Source organism: Pteropus medius, unplaced genomic scaffold, assembly GCF_902729225.1.
Source record: "Pteropus medius unplaced genomic scaffold, Ma_sr-lr_union100, whole genome shotgun sequence".
NCBI lineage: Eukaryota > Metazoa > Chordata > Mammalia > Chiroptera > Pteropodidae > Pteropus > Pteropus medius.
Genome location: NW_024344378.1, coordinates 13,574,741 through 13,599,010, shown reverse-complemented (window position 1 = coordinate 13,599,010; position 24,270 = coordinate 13,574,741). Strand labels below are relative to the sequence as shown.

Below are 24,270 nucleotides of genomic sequence, written 5' to 3'. Positions count from 1 at the left end.
ACCTGTTCATTCAGGAAAACTAGTATAACATAATTCTAATAGTTGCTAACTTTAGATAGTTATATTTCACCATTCAATGTAAACCTGTTTATTCCTCACAACAATAATATGAAGCAAGTACTATTATTTTTCCTATTTCATAGACGAGGAAACAGCACAGAGAAATGAAGAGACTTTAAGAAGGCCACACAGTTTTTGAAGCCAGGCAGTCTGGCCTTAGAGTCTGTACTCTTAACCTCTCTTCAATATTGCTTGTCACCAGGTGGTTAAGAACTTAGGATTTGGTGTAAGAAAGGCCTGGGCTTTAAATCATGGCCGTTACTTAGACTCTTGGGACAAGAGCGTGTCTCTGAGCCTCAGTAATCTTGTTTATAAAAGAGGGGCTGTTTGGGGGAATAAAATGAGATGATATATGTTAACTGCTTGCTTGGCACATTGTTTAGAAGATACTATGCTTTTTCAATAAGTGATAAGTATTATTATAACAAATACTGATAAATGTGAAAAGAACACAACTATTGTAAGCATTTGGAGGTATATCCTTCCAGTTTTTTAAAAGTATGTTCCTTGATTTCATTAATGTATCTTTTATTTATATTATTTTTCTTTCTTCTATAACTTTTCTTGTTTTTGTTTCACACAGAAGGCTTGAATTTGTATCACTTAGAAGTAAGGCAAACTGTTTCAGTTTCTATGCTAGTCCATACTTTTTATGTTTAGGAGTGGTTAAGTGGAGATGGAAGAGGACATAGAAGTACATATATCTTTTTTTTTTTCTTTTTAAACAAAAATGGGATTATTCTTGAACTAAATTTTCTGATATAATGTGTACAAATCAACAAAATGTGGGATACTAGAAGTAAGCAAGAGGACATGTGTTAGTATTAATTTTATTAGAATAGCAATGAAACTCCAGTTTGATTAGAGTTAACTGAAAACACTATGTCTGAATGAACAATCCAAATGAACGTAGACTATTTCTTCTTGATGAGTGAGACTGTAAAAGTCTGATCATATGTTGCATTATTAAATAAATTCACTGGGTGTGGCAGTAACTAAACTAATCCCCCTTTTTATAGCCTTAGCAACAATACATGGCTAATGCTCTTTTTTTCCTCTTTTAGGTCTACACACAATGAGCTGGAAAAGAATCGGTGAGTCAATCATGAGGTGCAGCTTTCATTTATGTTTAAAAAGTGAACTCAACATTTTACCTGTGAAATAACATAATAGTGCATGTGATTATAATTTTATTTTTAAAATGTATAGTATATCATGATTCTAATATGTATTCTCTCCAAAAAATGACTTAACTAATAAGCTTACACTATTTAAACTGAAAGACGTAAATACATTTTAAGCTCATTTGAATTTCGAGTTTATGGTGTAGATTTCTTTATTTCTGTCTCTGAAAACAGGTTGATTGTGATAGGCTCATGGCTTATATATGGTCTTGCTAAAAGATTAGTTTCTGTAGTGTAGCTGATACATATTATGACAAATTGTAGAACATTGAGTTTCTCTTTTTTTGCAGTTTGTTCATCTATTCAACAAATCTTTATCACGCATGAACTATATGTCAGTGCCAGGCAAGCATAATGCTTTACATAGGAAATACAAGAATGTATTAAGATATTTCCTGTCCTTAAGGAACTTACTGGGGGAGGTATAAAGGTAATTAAAATACTGTATAGTGGGTTGAGTATCGCAATGAAGAAGCAGAGGGTGCTGAAAGATCATTTTGAAAGGGCACCTGATTCTCTTTTGAGGGAGTTTTGGAAGGCTTTACAGAGGATGGTGAATGAGCACTGTATGTTGGGGAAACTGCAAGAGGCTCAATATTGTATACAAGATTGTAGCACAAAGCAAGCCAGGCCAGATAATGACAGCTATGATAAAGAGTTTGGACTTTTTCTGAGATCAGTAGGGGGCAGTTGAATAATTTTAAGATGGGTTGTCATATGATCATATTTGAGTTTTGGAAAGATCACTTTGGCTACAGTGAGAAAATTGCTTAATTGGGAGAAGGGATCTCAGAGGTGAGAAAAACTCTTGTGAAGGCTATCGGAAGCCTTCAAGATAAGAAATGATGGGGGCCACTGGAGATAGAAGTAGACAGAATGAAGAGATAGTATGGAGTGAAAGCAATAGAAATTGGTGACTAGTTTGCTATGGAAGGCTAAGTTTCAGGTGGTATAACTGCTAACCGACAAAAGGAATATAGGAAAAGGACAAGTTTGGGAGAGAAGATGAAGATTATACAAATAAAATATTTGCTTTTTAATACAGAGATTAGATTAATAACCAACAAATTAGAATTGTCTGCATTAGTTTTTGACAAACAATTTTTTTGACAAAAAAGATCTCTATGACCTTCAACTTTTTGTCGTGCCTTCTTTTAAATGGAAAGGACCTTACAGATTGACTCAGCTAACTGCTTCACTGCAGCTGAATTTAAATGTCAAATCCTCTTGAGTAGGCTTAGCGTGTTCCTTCCTCTAGGCTGACTTAGTGGCTTTTACCACTTTGTGTGCACTATGCTCTGTTCATATCTTTTATTATAAAACTTAATCAGGTAGTATTGTATTATCTATTCAAATGTCTCTTTCTGCCAGATGACCGTGATTGCCTCAAAGGCAGGGATTCTGTTTTGTTCAATTTCAGTTCCTAGCGTTTGATGGATGTATAGTAGATGATGGCTTCAATATTGAGTGAAGGATAAAAGTGGAGCAAAGTTTAGTGGTCTAATCAAAGATGTTGTGCTAGTTTGTGGCAAAGCAGTTTGGCAGGAACCGTTTTGTTTTAAAGAATCTCTTTTCTGCCTTATATTTCTAATACATTAAAGGCAGTATCTGGCTGGTTTAAACACGGGAAAAAAAGAAGAAATGACATAAAATTTTACATTGAACTTTAAATTAGAGCACAGAATGTATTTTGGGCTACATGTTTTAAATACTGATGAACAAGTGGCTTTTATAATTATTTCACCCACCTGAATGTGGTTCTTGGGAGACCCTCAATGGAAATCTGGCAAGAAACATTTTTTAACACTGGAGTAAAGAGACGACTATTCAGGAAACTGTTTGGAATGGAGCTATTAAAATCTTTGAGTAAACTTTGTTTAATGCATTCTGCATTTCAATTCTGATTTACTGATAACTTTATCACCCATAGTAGTATTTTGATATATCCTCTAAGTCGTTTAATCTACTATTTGTCTGTGGCACTTAGTGTAACATGTGGCCTTTATTGCCTGGACTGTACACAATCTCCAGTGTCTCCAGTGAAAGCTTTTTGTTTTCATTTTATTTACTTAGGTCTAAGACTTTCTGCTTGGTTTCTTACCCTACCTCACTAAAGGCATGGTTCCCTCATCCTCCTCTGTCCTCTTCTAATAGTCCTAAGTAGTCTTTTCTTCTCAAATTATTTCTTCCTCTTTCTTTTCTTCCCTCCTTTCTTTAATCCCTCCCTCTCTCTCTTCCTTGAGGCTTAATTGAAAGGTAATATAGAATTAACCTTTCTAAGATGTATTCGTTTTTATAAGAGGTATTTATCAATCAATATAAATAAATCTCTAATTTAGAAATATGTGTTGGAAGGTGAGTACCAAAGGAAGAATGCAGTTTAATAACTTGTTCTTCACTTCTGAAAGGTTTCCAGCTTGTGATCTAGCAAAACCAAAAATATTGGTAGATACAGGTTGAGGTAAGAGGGGCGGGAGAAGTGTTTTAGCTAAATTTGCAAGAAGCTAAATATAAGAAATATTTTTAGAATTTAAGCCTGTAATATTACATTTTTAAAGCCCCCACCTAGTTCTATTTAATGGTTCTTTTTTTCCCCGTGGTTCTCCTATTTTTATTAGCTTGGTTCTAAATTCTTGCATATAAAGCTACTCGGAGTTAGTGTTTTCTGCTGGGGCAATGCATTGAGAATTAGAGTAGATAGTGAATGACAGAGTAATTTCAGGTGTGTATCTTAACGCCCCAAAATTGTTGAAGCCCTGGGTCTGTCCTTGAGGAGACAATAGCCAACAAATGTTAAGGTTTATACGCCCAGATCTCAGAGAGAAGCCTAACGGTGGAGATTTGGAGTCTGGCAGGCCCAGAGTAGTTTGCTCTGGCCCACAATTACCCCACAGTCCATTAGGGAGCCATAGGTAGTTTCAGGACTGATAAAGAAATTCATATTCATTCTTGGACAGATTGCGGGGAGGCCTATTTCTGCCTAAAACACTGATGGTTACACTAAGCCTAGTCTAGATGGTTCAGAGCATTTGTTACTTGTGTACTCATTCTGTCTTCCTAGACCCATAACAGGTCATAACAGACTCAGGAGGTGGAGATAAAAAGGAAGCAGAATGCCTTTAGATGTTCTGCATTCCCCAGGAACCTATGCAGATCATCTCATGATAATATTAACGAACCTTTGAAATGTAAGAATTAACATTAGTTTATCTTATGAGTTGGGTCCTTTACCAGAGAAGAAGCCAATACAGATTTTAGATCACTTCATTGCTTTTTCATTTTATTCATTCAAATTACTGATGATGTTTTTGAAAGAGTCAACAACTTAACAGGACTCTAATGGTCAAGAACCTTAGTGCCGATGGCAGGAGAGGCCATTCAACCTTCATTGCCGTCATTCATGGAAACAAAAAGCTTACCCTTATTATAATTTTGGTGAAGCTAGAAGGGCCAAAAAAGGATACTGGACTAATAATGCCATCCTAGGCAGAGCAGAAGTGCCTGAGTATTTTTGATAAAAGACAAAAATGTCTATTGAATGGTAATAGGTGTCCTTCATATAGAGACTTTCTTATACTTCTGAGGCAAAGATGAAAATAAGCCTTTATGGAATACTACTGTTTTCTTTCACTGTGCAATACTATTATATAATCACATAAAATAGGAAGACAGACTATAGAGGTCAAAGTGTTAATGAAAACTAGCCATTTGACTGTCATAAGTACAATTTGAAACAAGACTATGAGAACACAAAACAGACCTAATCATAATCCTATCTGATTACAAATATGATAACTGTGTTTAATATCAGTCTTTCTCTTCAGTAATGATTAATAAATCCTGTGTTTGGCATCATGGTAGATAAAATAAAGATACCCTAATCTGTCTTTAAGGTTAAGGTCATTATAGCTTGATAATTATAGGTTTCATCTTTCAATACCAGGATCTAGTTAAGTTACCAGTGACTGTTTAGAAAGGTACACTAAAAGTGTTTTTCAGACTGAAGGTTGAAACTCATTAGTGGTCTGTGCAGTCATTTTGAAAAAGAGATAGAATAGAAAATACCAAAGTGCATTGCTTGCAGTAAAGTTAAATGTAGATTGTGAAACTCATGTATACATGATATAAAAACTGTGGTCATAGTCAAAAAGCCATTGCTCTGTATAGTCAAGGAGAATCTATGCTGAGCCATGGAGATAGAATTTGAATCTAAGGAAAGAATAAGGAAAGGGGTCAGTCCATGGACACAGGAAGCTGACATTTTAAGCTGTGTTCAGGAAAGAGTGAGTAGACCATATTGAGGAGAAGGACAGTCTAACAAATCAGTAGGAAATGAGGAATGTTACTGAATGTCAAGGAACTTGGATTTTATTTTGTTGACAGTAGGGAGTTTTTGAGGCTTTAGAAGCAAAAAGATGGGCATGATCAAAACACTTTTTTTTTTTTTTCAGTACAGTCTAGCTGGCTATAGAAGCAGGGAGACTAGCTTGGATGCTATTGAAATAGCCCTTGTAGTAGAAGGATATAAGAACTAGTATTCAGGTGATGGAAATGGGAACAGAAAGGAAGTGAGAAGACTAAGAACACCATATAAAGAAAGAATATTGTTTTCCATTAACTGCTACTATTTATTCCTCCTCATATTTCATTCTTCACATAAAAGAAGAGTGATCTTCTCAAAGGATATATCAAATCATGTCATTTCTGTTTACAGTCTTCCACTGGCTTCCCACTGCAGTTAGATAAAATCTGTGGCCTGGGAAGTTCTACTTACTACTCTATCCCTCATCTCCTGTGGTCCAGCTGACACTGCTTTTCTTCTTTTCCTCAAAGACACCATGTTTATTTCCATCTTGGGATTTTGCACTTGCTCTTCCTTTTGCTTAGCAAGCCCTTGCTCTAGCTCTTCATCATTATTTAGTTTTCAATTCTCAGGCCATCTTCTTAGAGAATAGTAATTGTCCCCCAGTCACTCTCTACCCCATTGCCTTTGTTGTCATCTTGACATTTATTTCTGTTTGAATCATTTGTTTGAGTTATTTGACTTCTTTTACTAGACTGTAAGTTTCAGGAAGGCAGGAACTTTGTCTTATATACCCTTAGCACATAACAGTCATTCAGTAAATATTCATCGAGTGAAAAAAATGATTCTATGTGCTGTAGAACATGTCTAAAATCAATAATATGTTATTGAATTATAATGACAAGTAAAAACTGACATATAAAATACTCTTGAGAGCGCAACAGACATACTAATTTCATAAGAGGTAAATGGAAAATTTAATGAATTCTTAAAATGTAAATAAATTATATGAAAAAACTTGGTGAGTGGGAACATCTTAAAGGATTTCTACTATGCAAGACTTTATCCTGCTTATAAGAAAAGAGATTAACTCTTTTTTTAAGAAGCTAATTGATTCTTTCACTTCCTTTGTATATTATATAGTACACTAAAACAAAAATAGGTGATTTCGTAAAGAGGAACAGTTTACCTGATAGAGTTTATGCTCTACTTGTAAGTCTTTACTCATTTCTCATTCCATGAGGTGAAAATGGTAAATAAGCATTTTTACAAGGTAAAGATTATATGCAATTGGAGACTAGAATATCATAAATAATTTCAACTTTTCTGCTTTAGAATTTTTAATGTATTAGCTATACTTATTCTAGTGGTTTGGACATGATAACGAATACAGTATTTTTTTCTAGATTATCTACATGTCCCCATTTGATGTGGACATTTTGCCAGAGTGATTGTTTTGGTCTACCTTATCTTAGAACAACACATAAGAATAAATCTCTGTGCCCGTGGGTAAGGCAGTGGTTTCTTAGTACATCACCTGACTATTTATGATTCCTTGGCAGGAGGAACATATCTTAACTGATTTTAGCTTCATATTTGGAATGTTTATATGACATTTGTTTAAAAAGAACATATACTTGTATATATAGTGTGCATATTGTAGAAAAAATGTACATTAGTTTTGTTAGGAGGAAAAAAATTGCAAGACTGGTTTGGCAGAACTTGAATTAAAAGCAAGTTATGGCGTTAAGGATATTAAACCTTTATTTTAAGTTTGAAATATGTAACTGTAACTGGATCAAATGTCTGCAGTTTTGGATTGGGTCTGATAACTGTGGAAAGTTTAGTCAAAAGCTCTTCTTAGCCTTGGTTTATTACTAAGATACAAAATTCAGTCTGAAAATACCTTATAGTAACTTCCTTAGCCTGATAAAGGGCATTTATGAAAAACCCACAACTGATATCATAGTTAATGGTGAAAGACTGAATGCTTTCCACTAAGATTAGGAATAAGACAAAGATGTCCGCTGTCATGATTTCTTCTCAACATTGTACTGGAGGTTCTAGCCAGTGCAGTTAGGCAAGAGAAAGAAAGAAAAGGCATCTAGATTTGCAAGGAAGACGTACAACCATTTGTTTGCAGATATCAATCTTATGTTTAGAAAATACTAAGGAATCCACAAAAAACTATTGGCGCTCATAAATGAATTTAGCAAAGTTACAGGGTTCAAGATTGGCATACAAAAACCAGTTGTGTTTCTATATACCAGCAATGAACAATCTGGAAGTGAATTCCATCTACAATATCAATTCCATTTACAGTATCAGCCAAAAGAATATGACACATAGGAATAAACTTAACCAAGGAGGTGAAAACTACAAAACACTATTTAAAGAAATTAAAGATATCCTGTGTTTATAGATTGGAAGAGTTAGTATTATTGAGATGACAGTCTTCCTCATATTAATCTACAAATTCATTGCAAGCCCTATCAAAATCCCAGCTTCCTTTTTAGCAACAATTGACAACTGATCCTAAAGTTCATATGGAAATGCAAGGTACACAGAATAGCCATAACAATCTTGAAAAGAACAAAGTTGAAAAGACTCATACTTCCCAATCTCAGAACTTAACTACAAAGCTATGTAATCAAGACAGTGTGGTTTCAGTCTAAGAAGAGACTTATAAGTCAATGAAATCAAGTCCAGAGGTAATCTCTCACATTTATGGTCAATTAATTTTCAACATGGGTGCCAAGACAATTCAGTGTCCTTTCAACAAATGACTCTGATGCATAACTGGGTATCTACATGCAAAATAATGAAATTGGATCCCTACCTCACATTATATACAAAAATTAACTCAAAATGGACCATAGACCTGAATTTAAGAGCTAAAACTATAAAATTCTTTGATAAAAACATGAGAATAAATCTTTTGACTTTGGGCTAGGCAATGGTTTCTTACATATGGCACCAAAAGCACAAGCAACAACAACAAAATAGATACAGTAGACTTTATCAAAATTGAAAACATTGTGTTTCAAAGGACACCATCAAGAAAGTGAAGACAAATTACAGAATGGGAAGAAATACTTGCAAAACATATATCTGATAAGAAGTTTATATTCACAATATATAAAGTACTCTCACAACTAAATAATAAAAAGGCAACCCAATGTAAAAGCGGCCAAAGGATTTGAATAGATATTTCTCCAAAGAAAATATACAAAAGACCAATAAGCACATGAAGATATGCTCAACATCAGTAATCATTAGGAAAATGAAATCAAAACTACAAGATACCAGTTCATGCTCACTAAAATGGCTAATGTTGTTTACCAACATTGTTGTTTAGCATCCATCGTACCAGCTACCATTGTTGGGGGAAAGGTTCTGAAAAGTCTTTGCAGTTTGGCACTTAAAAAATGCTGATGTCATCATTGTTTGATGGCACTGGGCAAACGACTAGTAATTAACCACAGATAAGTTTCAAATATATTACGTGTTGCTACTACCTAATGTGGTTTGAGCACTTAATAATGAGGAAATATTGAACTTTGTGGCATATAAAAAGGGTATATTTAAAGGTTTTTAAGAGCCTCTAACAATGAAGTCTAACAAGATTAAGACTATATATTAAATGAATGTAGTAATTGTATATTTAAGGTATAATAAAATATAACTTCATTGTATTTGTTAGGTCTTGTAAACAACAAAATTTAAAAAGTATAATTATAGAGGGAAGGAACAGCATTGTCCAGAGACCAGGAAATAGCTACTGATCTAGTTTTCTGATGTGGCAAATAAAAATGATGGCTTCTTCTCTTTTTTAGCCTAAAGATGGAAAACTGACATCCTTATTTTTAATTTATGTAAAAATCTTGAAGAAGAAAAATGTATTCTTTGTACTTTTTGACAGTAAGAGATCAGTTACAGTACTGAGTTATCAAAGATAACTATAGAACACTACAAAGTAAGCATTGGAAAGTATAGGACACTTATTTAATAGAATTTGACTATGAAGTTATAGAACAGCTAAATATAGAAATTAACATTATCAAACAGTACTCAGAGTAATGTTGTTTGTCAGAGAGACATATAATTGGTGCATTTATTTTTGTATGCAAGTAAATGAATATTTTAACTTTTTATATGGTAGGAATGCTGAAAACTGTAGACAAACTAAAAATAGCTGTTAGAGTACAGAGATAGGCACCTGTTAGAGTTAGAACTGAATGTTATATGAGATAGAGATGAAGTAATGGGTAGGTTTTGGAGATAAAATTTATAGTTAATAGAGGAAGCATAGCCAGGATAAAATTACACATTTAAAAAGCAGCCTGTCTTTTTTGTAGCATATAGCAGCACAGTTTCTGTATTGACCGTCAGAAATAGCTCATTAAGTCTATACCCTTTAAATTGATTCTCATAATAATTATACAGCAGCAGAATTCTGCTAGACTTTAAGACAAAATGCTATTTTGCTAAATTCATTTGCTGTATATAGTAATTACTGCAGTGTAAATGTTCTGATAAATATTAGTTTAATAATAACTACAATTCAAACACTTTTAAAATAGCATCTTCATATAAAGAAATTTCTGTTTTGGTAAAAATTTTGGCAATTCAAACAAGAGGTATATCAGTAAGAAATCTTTTTATTAAATGAGAGACTTCTTTAATATCTTACATTCCTCTTTTAAAAATGAAGAGATTCAGATTCTTTCAATATATTTTAGCTGTTGCAGAGAATAGTTATTTTGTACTTGCTTATGTTTTTCTGTGTATTCTAGTGAATAATGCCAATTTAAAGTCCCATCAGTGTTACTAGTGAAAAACCACAGGTCTAAAGGGGAGGATTCAGTAATAAGAATAGAATTTCCTAATATGGTTACTTGCTAACCGGTTCTTGAAGACAAATTTGCTTGGAAAATATATAATTCAGCCCTGGGACCAACACATGACATAGTGCTTATGTTCATGTCTTTTAAATCAAGAAAAGTTAAAACTTAATGAACTCACAAATAAATGACATCTTTGTTTTGTTTTTATTTGGGGGAAAGCTAATCGAAAAAGGTAGACTTTAATACTAAACATGGTTTAGGAGCTAAATTGTCAAAAAGGATACCCGGAATCCAACCCAGATAACTTCTTTGGGGATACATAATACATTGATGTGAGAATTGTACCAGAAATCAGAAGATAATTTTTTCTTTTATCGCTACCAGTATTAGGCTGTGGATGTCATATAAATTATCTCACTTCTTGGGGTCTTGCTTTCTTTGGCTGTAAAAGGAGGAAACCTAGATGATCTCTGAATTTCTTCCCTACATGAAAAGTTTTATAGTTCTGTGAATGTTTTAAATTCAGTAATTATAGGCATTTTGGGAACTTAATTTTTCTGTTGTCTCCGAAGCATTTTTCCTTGATGCCAATACATACATATGTATGTAAACCTCCTACACACACACACACACACACACAATGAAAGAGCTGCTGGAAAAATGAGCTTAGAACCTCACCTCATTAAAGCTTTGGAACTTTATAAAATATCTAAAGATTATTATAAGACATGGCGCTATGGCTACAATGATGAAAGCTTATTTTACAATAAGTACTTATTTTATAATAATAGTAAATGTTTTTATAAAACTAGAATTTGCTTTAAGAAGAATATGTGCCTGTGTATATAAATAGTATGAACACATTTCTCAAAGCTGTATATATATACACACAAACAGATATAGATATGAATTCTGAGATATAAATACTAATGAATATTTAGGATCTAATTCCTTTTGGAACAATACTTACCTTTGACTTCTAAGGAAATGTAACAAGGTATTTTATAAACATTGTAGTAAATCCTGGTCACTTTTTAAAAAATTCTCTGACAAGTTTATATTTGCTCAGGCTCTAGAAATCCAGTTTTGTGGTGCTTATTGTATTGCAGTATCAAAACAGTCATTTTAATGGGTACCATGGATCACTAGATGAGGGTGTATCATACCATGAGGGAAAAGCACACTAACGTAACTCAAAACTCCAAGGAAGGATGACTTAGCTTATTTGAAACATTTGTCTATAAACAATCTGAAGAAAAAGTAGCTGCAGGTCAGTATATTGGAAACTTTCTTCCTTACCATTTGGACAAAGTAGCTTTTCAATAATGTCCTCACTGCTTTGATAGTTTGCCATCTCCATCTCTAATTTTGGGACATCTCCACTGTTTATTTTTCCCCCTTCAGAGTTGCTAAGGGTTTCTGGAAATCAGAGCTCTGCTGACTGGATCGACTAGAAATCTATGCTCTCTTTAACTGTAACCTCTTTATGGATCGGCCATTCTCATTTCTTACTGTTTCCCTATAGCCTTTATCACAGTGATGATTCAGACTGTTTAAAAAATCCCTCAAACAGATTGTGGGGCGAAAGCACAAAGCTAGACATTATTAATATCACATTTTTGTTTAAGAGTAGTGTTTTAGTTTCTCGAAAATTAGGTGGTAGAATTGAATGATCTTTAAGATCTCTTCTAGTCTGAAAAAATTCTGAGATTTCAAGTACCCAGTCCTACTTTTTACTCTCAAATCTAGTTTTTGAACCAAGGGCTAGTTACTCATATCTCCAAACTCTTGGTCTAAAAATATTTCCCATATATTATTGTGACTCCTGTTTCCTCCTTTTCTAGAAACCTGGTTCGAACTTCATCTTCTGTATTTTCTACATTCATACTTTTGACTCAAATTCTTTGACTTCCATCTCCCAACCTTTCTTTTGAACTTCTAATGCACATAGAGGTGTGAACAAGAATAACAAAGTGTTTATAATAACCGAAAATTAGAAGTAACCTGAATTCCTATCAATAGGGAAATGGCTAAATAAATGATAATATATCCATAACTTGCAGCAGATAAAAAGAATGACATAGACTTTTGTGTGTGCACGTGGAGAGATTTCCAAGACATATTAAGTGAAAAAGCAAATTGTAAAATAGTATTTCCAGTATTATCTCATTTATGTTTTTAAAAATACTACAATCATATATGTAAATACATTGGAAAAATTCCAAAAAGATACATGTCAAGCTGATAAACTTGTTACCTCTGGGGAAGGGAGTAAGAGTCAAGGAGAAACTATCATGTTGATTTTATTATTAGAGGTTTTTTAATGAGTGTATTGCTTGTGAACTTAAAAAAGATTTTTAAAAGGCAATAAACATAATCCTATCCATACATTTCCGTAGATAATCAAGCTGGAAGTTATCTTAGAAAATCATCTAGTCTAGTATCCTTGTTTTATGGATAAAGATACCTATATCCCTCCAAGCTGTATGTTCTACCAGTCCGATTAATGACAAAGTTAGGATGAGAACCTAAATTTTCTGATTCCCAAACCAGAACTTTTTCACATTGCCTTCAGGGTAAAGCTAATATATACGTTTTCGCAAAGTCTTTCCTTATTATCCAAAGTGTATGTCTTCTAAATTCCTGTTTACTGTTTGTTCACTTAAATGAATTTTAACCAACACTACTTTATACTGTAATGTCCTCCCTTTCTAGATCACATGTGTTCTGTGAGGACAGGGACTGTAATTTGCTCGTCTTTGTATCTGACACAGTGTTCTTGCACATAGCAGGTGATCACTGAATTAGAAATTAACGTTTTTGTTTGATTTTTGTAGTAGGCTATGCAACTTGTATTTAAGAGTAAAAAGTTAAATGCCAAGTCAAATAAATAGCTGTTTTGTTTTTTGCATGTGTGTATGCGTGTGTGAGATCTGCCACTTCAAGATAGAAAATATTTTAGGAAGGCACATAGTGAGATATTTGTTACTCTGCAAATATCTTCTCTTTCCAAGGAAAATAGTTTTGTTCTCCATTCCTGCTTCGGAAAGAACAGTTTGTCCTCATTGGATATTCTAGGTAATATGACCCACTTAGGAAATATGTGGTGATTGTGCTTCATTATGGGACCTCTGCTAAAGTTCTTGTACCATAGGAATATGCCTCTTGAGTGTGATGGTTTTACAGATGAAAGTACATTTCTTTCTGTATATGAATTGGTACAGCAGACCAAGAAACTCAATTTGATTTAAAGTCTTACTATAAATACCACAGAAGCTGTGACAGATCTTTTTTGTTATGAAAACATTTCCTCAAAATGTTTGGAATTTATACAAGTGTCTTGCCCTTGATGTATTGTCACCCTGTTTTGTCTACATAGCTTTATTACTTGATATTAGCATCTTATGAAATTTCAGCTTGCTTTTTGATACAGACCTTTCCTTATGATTTTTATCTGCAGTTGTGTTAATCTTATTTTGCTTCTCATTTTTTTTGTAACTTGGTTTATTTTGATAGCTGTTTAATTTGACATCATTAAGGCCTGTATAATTATTTAAACAGATTCTTTCACAGAAGTTTCCATAATCAGCTAGAAGATTATTCTTGGGTGGAGCCTTGGGAAGATTTATTCTTTTTTGGAAGGCTAATGTCTCTCAGTTTAGAATTCATAGCTTTAGGAAAATATCATAGAATGCTAAAAATTTCCATAAATGCTTTTATCCAGAGATTGTTATGGAAATAGCCAGTTGGTGCTCATTCATCTAGAGCCATTCTTATTATGCCAGAATTAAAAATATGTATGTATGTATGTGTATGTGAATGTATGAATATCTATATCTTTGTTAAAAAGGCAGTTATGAATTTGGGTCATTCGAAAGCTGTGAAATAATTAAAATAGAGATAACAAGAGTTTATTAAATAGGAAGTGACCTGTAACTACTTTGGCAAACTTCAAATAAGGTATATTGAAACTTGTTTTAGCACTGTTAAACATTTTATTAGAAATAAAAAATATATGTTTAGCACATTTTGATCTGCAATGCTTGGAAGAAAAGCTGTTAGTGGTTAGTTTTTCACTATTCTTGAGATCATAATTTTTAAAATTTTCATGCTGATAAAGATATGTAGATAAATTTACTTATGATAAAGTGTCATTTTCTAAATTAATGACATATGCCTGTCATTTTCTAAATTTTTAATTGGCCTTAGAATTTGCCACAGTAAAATTCCTTTTATTTTAAAATTGCAGTCAACAATGCTTATTTTAGTAATATTTATTTGAATGAAATAGGAGAAAAAATGGATTTTTAAACATTAACTTGAGGGCATTTTCTGCCAGTGCTTTAATTTAAAAAACATTTTTTTTTTTTTCCTGTTGGTGGTCCTCTATGGAGAAACTTTTTTTGGAAATGATATGAAGAACTATATTCTACATTTGTCTAGGAGTTCTCACTTTAGATATAGCAAAGCCGGAGCTCAAACGTATGTTTGACCTTGGCAGCTTCAGTTTGTAAAATGGCCCTACCTTACTTGGCAAGTGAAAGTTAATTAGAGGTTTCTCAACATTTTTCATAGTTTTGAGTATTTTAGTGCAGAGCAGTTAGAACTAGCATAGGTCCATCAGACCAGTTGTTAGGAATAAATAATAGTTAAAAATTATTCATCTTTTAGTAGCAGTTTTTTATTTAAATTTCAAATAGTATTGAAGCACTATTTGACCTTTCTCTAACTCTCTCCCCTCCCTCACCCTTTTACATTTGTACTTGTGATAACTAGGAAATATGTTGAAAATTTAGGTTTAAGGTTTGTTTTAAACATCCTTTGAATGTCAGTCTAGGATGACTTATAAGCTAATAGGTGATGGTCAGTTGTCTATTCTAATGTCTCTTAATAGTCTTATATATATACCATTAACCCTAAGGTCATATATTCTGACTTAAAATCTTTGGTGGAAATGGGAGTTCATTTAGAGTAACATATTAGTTCTTGGCACTGACAAAAGACTCCTAAAGATAATTACAAATCAACTGACAAGCACTTATTAGGCATTGACTATGCGCAAGGTACTGGGGATAGGATAAAAGAAGTCCTAGGCCCTGCTTTTTTAAGGATTTATGGTCTAACTAGGTAGGAGACAAATGAAATTATAAAGCCCCTATATGCAGTATATAATTAAGTGCTAAGTTGTATATGTTCCAGATGGGAGTTGAGATAAACTCATATCAGGGGGTTATCGTGGGCTGAAGTTAGTATGAACAACATAGTTATGAGTGATTATTCCTGCGACTATCATGGTTCTCTCTAGGAGTTTACCAAAATTTGTTTATCACATATTTCCAGTATGTTTGAAAGGGCTTTCAGAAGAAATGCTACATCTGAAGCTTTTTTTCTTCTTTTAATCATTAAAGTAGTTTGTCACTTATTCTGGAGTGAAAATGAGCTTTCAGCTATTCAGCATGGGTAAGATATGGGCCTGGGACTACATTTAAAGAATGTGATAAAACCTTATTCTCTTAATCTGTAGTTACTTTCCTGATATGTCTCTAATGACAGCTAAAATGGTGTCATTTTTCATGGCTGTGTTTTCCTTATGGAGGAGTGTCTACTGTGGTTCTCCCCCTTTTGTAGTGGCAATATGGGTGACTGCCCAAGTATTTTGTGAAAAATAATCGAAAGCTTCAACTGGGACAGAAAAATCTGCTGTAGCTTTGGGTAAATAAGGATAACTAAAAGCCCTTTAGCTCTCCAGAATCTCTTAAATGTCATTTTGTTTTGGAGTACTGTTGAAGTTATTTGTTTTTGTTCTACTAAGCCCTGTGTGATGAAGAGTCTAGTAACTTTTGCGACCATGTATTTACCTTTATAACTTAATTTCATCTTAGTGCTTCGCAGTTTAGTTTATCCTTTAATAGAGAAACCTGAACAAGATGTTTCCGTGGGAAATCCTGTACCTTTATAAACATTCTGCCTGCTCTACTACCTTAGATTATTGACATTTAAATTTTTCAACATACAACCTATCTCTTAAGTTTTCCTAAAAACTGATATGAGAGTTTGACATAGGATTTTATGCCATTCAAAAAAAAAAAATCTGTTTTTCATAGAATACTTTATTTTTCAGTCGTTTTATCCTAAAGTAATTAGAGCAAGGCTGACCCTTTAAAATGATCTATAATTAGAGGAGAATAGGAGTTTTCTAATCTGGAAATTCCATAACTAAATTTTAAGAATAAGGGAGAAATATGGAAATTAAGAAATTACACTAAGATTTTTTCACCAAAATCATAATGACTAGAAATAGCAAGTAAACTCCTTTGAAACTTGAAGGAGGAAGTTTTGGATTTTAAAAAAGAAGAATCCAGTCCCACATTATATAGTGAGTGCTAACTATATAGAGACTTAATACCCTAATAAAATATGAAAACAAAATCAAATAAATTTAGATCATTTCTTTGATAGAACATCACTATTGGGCTTTGGTATAAAGATGTTCAGGGTATGTTTCTGTACTACATATTGTCATGGAGGACAGCCATCATAGTTTCCTGAAGCCATCTGTTGGTGTCCCTGACAAAAACATACTCTGCATTTGTATCATTGGTGTGACCAATTACGGCATTTTTCTCTAGGATTGTAACGTCTTTATGGTTTTTCTGTCTTGGTTCACTTTATTCCAGCCTGATTCACAATTATTCCTTTACAGAACAGCTTGTATTTGGCATAGCTATAAAAAAAAAATAGTCCAGTCTCTTCTAAATAAGGTTCTTTTTCAATTGGAAATTCCATCTATGCCGTTAAAACATTTGTAAACATAACACAATTTAGATAGAGCTGAACAACTTTGCAAGACTGCTATTTTTGAATGAAGGAAGCTTTCTTACAGAGCAATTTTGTGATACTGGGCTCTTAGAACTTCCTTGATTGAAGTTGGAATTTACTGCTACATGTATTGGGTCAGATGAAGGAGGAAACATGTACTGTATTTGCTTGCACTGTTCAGGAAATAATGTTTTGTTTAGAAGAAAATACTTCATTTTAAAAGATCCTTCATATACCTTTTGTTTCCTGAGATTAGAGCTATTGGTAATCCTGAAGGATATTACAGACTTTCATTTGGTAATATCTCTAATATCTGAAGAGAAATATAGCCAAATTGGGCAAACTTATCCTCCACACTGTACCACCTACTTTGGTTGGGGCAACAGTTTTTATATTCCTCTTGTTGGGACATACTTACGCGAGAGAGCCACACAACCTGACCTGATGACCAGCCAGGATTTTGATTGGCAGTGGTTAACAAAATGGAACATGTTACCTCATCCTCTCTTTCCCTTATTCTCAAAGCCACAGAACAATATAGGTTTTTCAGGGCTGTTCTCCTGCAATTGAAGTGTAATGGCACTTGTACAGCCGTCCTTCTTGGACAGAAAACCATCATAGTATTGATTTGAGGCTGGAATCATACAAACAAATGTTAGATCTCTGATTCTTCTCTTATTTAATTTTTTCTGGAGCTGATCCAGAGGAGACTCAAACTAAAATTTAGACGAGGTAAATAGAAACAAGTCACAAAGTGTAGTATTGCAACCCAGTCATAATTTGAACCCAGTTTTTTACTGATACGAGTTTGCCTTTTAGGAGACTATTGTAATTGTTGTTAATCCATTGAATATCTTATCCTTTTCAGAAGGGTTTTAAAAAGTAAAGTAGTCTTTAAGGCATGTTGACTTTCTCCTTGCCTAAAAATGTTCATCTTTCAGTGCCCTAATACAACACTGCTTTCTCAGAAGAGAGCATGCCCAGGATTGGTGCTAGATATTATACAGGCTTTCTCCAAAAGAAACTCCCAAAAGCTACTCTTCAGTTGGGCCCTTTGTGGTCAGGAAAAAAAAAAAAAAGTGATGCAGTATAATGAAAGAGAAAGATCAGAAGAGTTAAGTAACTTTGAAATAAAAAGATACACCAGAACATGAATTCTCTGTCATTGTCAGAACTATATGTTTAAAATTCTATGAATCTTATTTTTCCAGATGTTTCAAATGCCCAATGAATACCTCGGGATTTTTAAAAAATTACACATTGGCCAACAGTTGCTCTTTGTTACCCTTTTCTGCTCCAAATTTTACCCTCCCTGCCCCCAAACCAAAACAACAACAACAGAAATTTTTTAAATTTGCATTTTGATTTTGGTGAAGTTGTCCTAAAATGAGACTTTAAAAATAATCCCTGGCTGGCTTGACTGAATTGTCAGATGTCTTGCAATGCCAAACCATTTGCCATCTGCCAGAAGAAAGCATGGTCACCACTTTTAATCATTTAACTCCCTATTTCGGGTTACAAATTGTGAATATTCATTTTCCAGGGATGCATTAATTCTTAAGCCAGAGTGTTCCTGTTCCATTTAATAAAACATGTCTTTCTTCCTAAGTGGATACATCCCCTTAAAATGAACTATTATACTAATCATCTTATTAACAGGGCCATTTTTAAAGGCATTGTGCTGTTTTCATTTTATGCTTCTAAATGAACATTTACATTACAAAGCATTCTTTGAGTGTGCTGTTTGTGCTATGTAAGCTCGCCATTTTATTAGAGATCAGTAACAATATTTCTTCATTTCCCTCTGCTATTCTGGACTGTAATTTGACATAATAAAACAATTGCACTGGGCTTTGGGTAGGAATCGGCTGTGAGAGTTAGACTTAAATTCTTATAGAAGAGTAGACTAATGCTTGTTATGTGCCTTTTGTATATAAAACTAGGGCAGTGTCTTACAGAACGTTATCACTGTGTCTCAGATCTGACTTGCCAGCACGTAGGAAGTTTGTTTTGGTTTCAAAATGTACTTTACCCCATGGTGGCTGGCAGGGTACAATACTATTGACATCACTGTTTCAAATAGAAAATTAACAAGTAGCTACTGTTGTGATTGCAGATTGCCTTCCCAGTCCCTGTGAGAATGCTTTTTCTTTTGAACAGCAACACTTCTCAGCCCCTTGGTACCATTAAATCGGCCAATGGGGGCTGCCAGAATAGGGATGAACACCAACAAAAGGCTGAAGAGTACAAAAACAGTTAATATGCAAAAATCTTTAATCAGCTTCCAAATCGATGTGAAAGATAAATAATTTTTAAAAATTTCTCTTCTCCTCACAGCTAAGCTTTGACAGTAGGCCAGGTTCAGAGCCTGATCTCTCCAGAGAGGAGTATCCTTTCTGTCCACCCAAACCCCTGGAGAGTTGCCAAAGGAAAATAAGCTATTTTGTATTTAGAACAAATTGCCACTGTTTTCTCCAGTGATGTAGCCCTATTTCCCAGACTTTGAAACTTGGAATACAGAAAGTTCTTGTGTGACCAAAGAAGAAATATGGTGAATGAATGATCAAGTTTGTTTGTTTTTGTTTTTGTTTTTGTTTTTAAACCAAATCCTCATAAACAGAGAGGATGAGATGTATGCATGGAAGTTAAATTTAGCTCAGAATGGATGTCAAATGAGCAATTTCTGGTAAATCACTTTGGAGATTGGGTTCCTTGTGGGAGTTTCAGTGAAGAATATATGCCTCGAACCAGATTTTAATTATTTTTTCAAATGAGGCTGTCAAAAGTCAATTCTTCCTTAGAGATGAATGCATGACAGTGAAAAAAAAAATTTTTGTTTGTGTGTTCTGCACTATAGGCTTCATCTGATCAGCAGTCCTGGGATCTTGTAAAACTATGCAAACACTAATTTCTCATGTTATCAGATGGGATAAAAACTGTTTATTTCTCCCTTTCATTGTGGAGTACCTCTTTTTTAGACTTTTTCCTGTCATACCTGGGTTTTCTTAGCTGTTTCTTTTCTATTTTTTTCCTTTGTTATTATTCCTGCAATTATACTTGTTATTATCACTATTTCTTGAACAACAGCTGGAACAGAGACCAAACTTAGTCAGATTATCTACTTCCTAGGAGGCCTCTTAATAAGGTCAGAAAGTCAAAATTGATGACAAAATAATTAGATTAAAAAAATTTTTTTGAATTTCATTTGACATTGTTGTTCTAGTCCCCCATCCTTTGATAAGTCACAGTCTTATAATGGCTGCAGTTCATAACCCTGCGCTTCACTATAAAAAGAGATATTGACTCTAATCAAGAGTTAAGTTGGAAATTGTTGGTTACTCTACATGAAGTAGTCTTTCTTGGTGACCTCAGCTGCACACAAAAAAACCCAGTGTCGAGTTCCAGCATCCATAAATCTCTTACAAATGTTGGCTTGATATCTGATGATGCTGTTTAAAGGCCCCAGTTTTGTTACCTCAACTTTGGTGAGTTAGAGTCCCAGATATATCCACTCGAAATGATGTTACATTCCCCCTCCCCACTGCGGGCCCAGTCATTCTGTTTGGTATTAGAAAAACTGAAATGACTAAAAGTATGGATTCAGTCTTATATAGAAGATAATTAAAATATGGTGTGATTAGTGTGCAAATCAAGTGTTATCTTGGCAAGAAAGGGATGTGGCAAGGAAGGCCTCATGGAAGAAACAGTTGTTTGTATATGGGTTGACAAATGAGTTAGAGGCCCACTAAGTGAACAGTGGAAAGAAAGCCATTCCAGGTAGAGAAATCAGTAAATATAAAAGCACATTTGGTTTGTGGAAGAGGTTTTCAAGAAGTAGTGGGAAGTGGGGGCTGGAAAGGTGGTAGACAGAAGGCTAAATTATAGCATTTTCAAACAGATAGACATTACTACTGGCATCTTTTAAAGGCCTTTACAACATCTAGTTCAGTGACATAATAGGGTGGAGCTCATTGTTTACTGTTGATCATTGTTTATTGCCCGAGTGGCACTTCATCCTCTTCATATCTCTGAGATAAAAAGACTAAATAAAATTGCAGCCTACATGAAATCTGTATAGTTTGATAAAGAATATGTCACTATTTTGTCGTCATCATTTTATTGAATACTCACCTCTCTCCCTCTTCTCTCCACCTCCCCTCTAACCTTCCCCTCCTTTTCTCTAAACCTTTGAGAGACATAATCCCCAGCCATGATTCAGAAATCCAAAGCTCTGTCGGTGATCTCCAGTAATATGCTCTAGTAGTTTGAATATAGATTCTTAGAGATCCTGGGATGTGGTGTGAAATAATGTGAGATTTATTGGAAGTCATTTTTTTATCCTAAAAGTATTATTTGCGTTATCTGTCCTTTTTTTATATATAAAATAGTGTGTGGGGTTTTTTTTTTCAAATCTTTGAGGAAAATTATGACTTCTAGAAGGCACAGTATGTTTAACCTTATGGCTTTAAATACTCTCTGGCTCCCTACCCTAAGAACTACTTAGATTTTATTAGGAGAAAGTGATTTTAAAAAGCCTTCCAAGAGTGAGTAACATATATCTCAGCCTTACTGATTTTATTTATTTGTATATAAATAAGCCCGTTAGTGCTGAGGTGGACAATGTGACAGAATAATTTATATTATGTAGTATATATAATTTATGTAATTTATAACTTCATTATAACATTTGTTGATATTCCTATCTGGTTATTTTACCAGTTGAATTAAGAATATTAATGAAAGCAGCTTTTCTTTCAAAACTAAGAAGAGGGTCACAGCTATTCTCCTGAGTCTGTATTTTGTTGTCATCAAGCCCTATGACACCACAATCAGGTCTAATGCTAGGGAAATGCCATTTTCCAGGCTACTACCTGTGAGTTAATAGTCTGTTAATTTTTTGTGAAGTAGATTTAATATGTAAGTTGTAAATGAAACATAATTATCATATGCCATTTTATAGGAATCACTAAGCTTTCTTATTTCTCAAATGAAATAAGCTGAACAGCAGAATATGATCATATTTGTTTTTATAAATAAAATTTATGAGCAGCATGAGTGTGCTTGATAGCTGGATCCATTTTTAATGTCATTTTTCATAAGAAAGGGAGGCAGGCTTTTTTTTTTTTTTTGAAAAAAATTTAGGTATTTTTCAAAAGATTCTGGATACATTAAATTTTAGAGAAACATTGGAATATAAAATATGTAGGATAAGCAATTAGCTACTGTCATGTGCAAAAGTGTTGTGTAGGAAACTGGGAAGCCTGGCCACAAGCCACTGCAGCTTTGAAGAATGTGGCTCGAGGGAAGACTCGCAGCCCATTGCATAACATTCAGCAGAGAAGAAAATACAGGCACTGTCCCTATCACTTGACTTGTTTTCCATTTTGATTTAGTTACTTGGCAAAGTCTTGGTATCCTGCAGTGGAGGAATGAAAGACAAGCAAGTTCCAGTGAAAGACCATGCCTTCAAGGGCACCAGCCAATGGACAGTTTGTGAGGCCGGGCAGGCGCGTTAAATTTCTTATTGTTGTTGGGCAGAGGGATTAGAGTTTCGAGAGAGGACTTGAAAAACATCATCGTGTGATACTTGCAATTTTTTTCTGAAAAGGAATTCTTTCTTCTCTTCTTCAATACTGTGTGCTTCTTGTGGTTGATATACCTGTGTTTTAAAATATCATGGCTACCAGGAGGGGACATTTTATAGCAAAATCATTTCCCCTCATGTTCTGTGATATTTCAGTTTGGCAGTAGAGTTTATGAGGTTTGAAATCAAAAGCAGCATTGGTTCCTTCAGGGAAAAATGATCCCAATCTACCAAAATAAAAGCCAAACAGACTCTAATTGTTCCTTTTCCCACGAGGGGCTTGCCCTTTTTGAAGGTGTGGGTAATTTTAATAGGACCTTCTCTCTAACAGAGTTAGTCACTAGGAATTGCCTCTTCCCCTGGGGGAACCTCACTTTTTAAATCTCATTTTAAAACAGACCTCAAAAATATCTTTGAAAATAAAAGTACTTTGGTATCTCTCCATTCTCTTGCCCCTCCGTCTCAGCAAGAAAACTTCAGTTTTCTCACAGAGCACCTCCTGCTGCAGTGTCTAACTTTGCTAAAGTCACTTGTGCTAAATTAGGAAAGAGTTTTTAGTTTTATAGTTTTTATTGTGCTATCCATGTGTTGTGAAAAGTTAAATAAATGCTAACCAGGGGGATAATTTTTTTTCTCATTTTCAATCGAATCTAGGTCCGTAATTTTTACAGTGTTAAATTTTTTCTGTTGATTGTTAGTCTGGTGTTCATCAGAATAGTCTACATAGCAGCTTTAACTTTCCCCAGACTTACTACCCTATGTTGATTAAAGGTGCAGGATGATGGCTTTTATGAATCCTTGTTCTCTATGCCAGCTCTTCCACTCCTTGGAGACATTAAAACATCATGTTTATGATACTTGAAACTTTTTCCTCAGTGCATAAGGATTTTCAAATCATACCAAGCTTTTTTCTTCTCTGTCTCTTGTCCTCTTTTCTTCCACCAGTGTCTTAGAGCCCATGATTTGTCAACCACATACAGGAGGCTCCTGAGCCACCAGTCACATGAGAATGAAGGCAAGAAAAGAAAGGACCAGATGGCATCAGAAGATATGCCTTCTTTGGTCGTTGGTGGTTAAGCTTGCAATCTGGTTACCATCAGGGAGACTATGGGGGAAAGGGTGCAGAGCAGCACAGCACCACTGTAAGGGAAGAAGAATTTTGCCATACAGGTTACAGTCACAGGGTGTATCCACTGCTCTTGGAAGGGTGCATTTACCTAAAACTGTGGCATATAAGCACATGTGGAAAACTGTGTGCACTGTTTGGGTGGCAACTTTGAAAAGTATGGCTCCCTCCCCCTTGTTTAGCTGCTGTCCTTCAACTGCTGTTAACCCTTTTGCTGTTCTACTCACCAAATGCCTAATTCAGTTGCAAGTCCAAAAACTATAAGAAATGACATTTGGCTTCCATAAATAACACCTTTTCCCAAAGGAGAGAAGAGGACATCACTCACCACTCATTCTTCATAGTAG

At 34.3% G+C, this 24,270-nt stretch overlaps 1 protein-coding gene across 3 annotated transcripts in view; it reads left to right on the top strand.

Moving 5' to 3' along the window:
• Positions 1 to 24,270, top strand: part of MXI1 (MAX interactor 1, dimerization protein) — a 71,371-nt gene that overhangs the window by 35,942 nt on the left and 11,159 nt on the right. For all 3 annotated transcript variants that reach the window (XM_039871247.1, XM_039871248.1, XM_039871249.1), the window contains exon 3: positions 1,125 to 1,154. In XM_039871247.1, coding sequence (XP_039727181.1) covers positions 1,125 to 1,154 — 30 coding nt within the window. The remainder of the gene's footprint in view (positions 1 to 1,124; positions 1,155 to 24,270) is intronic.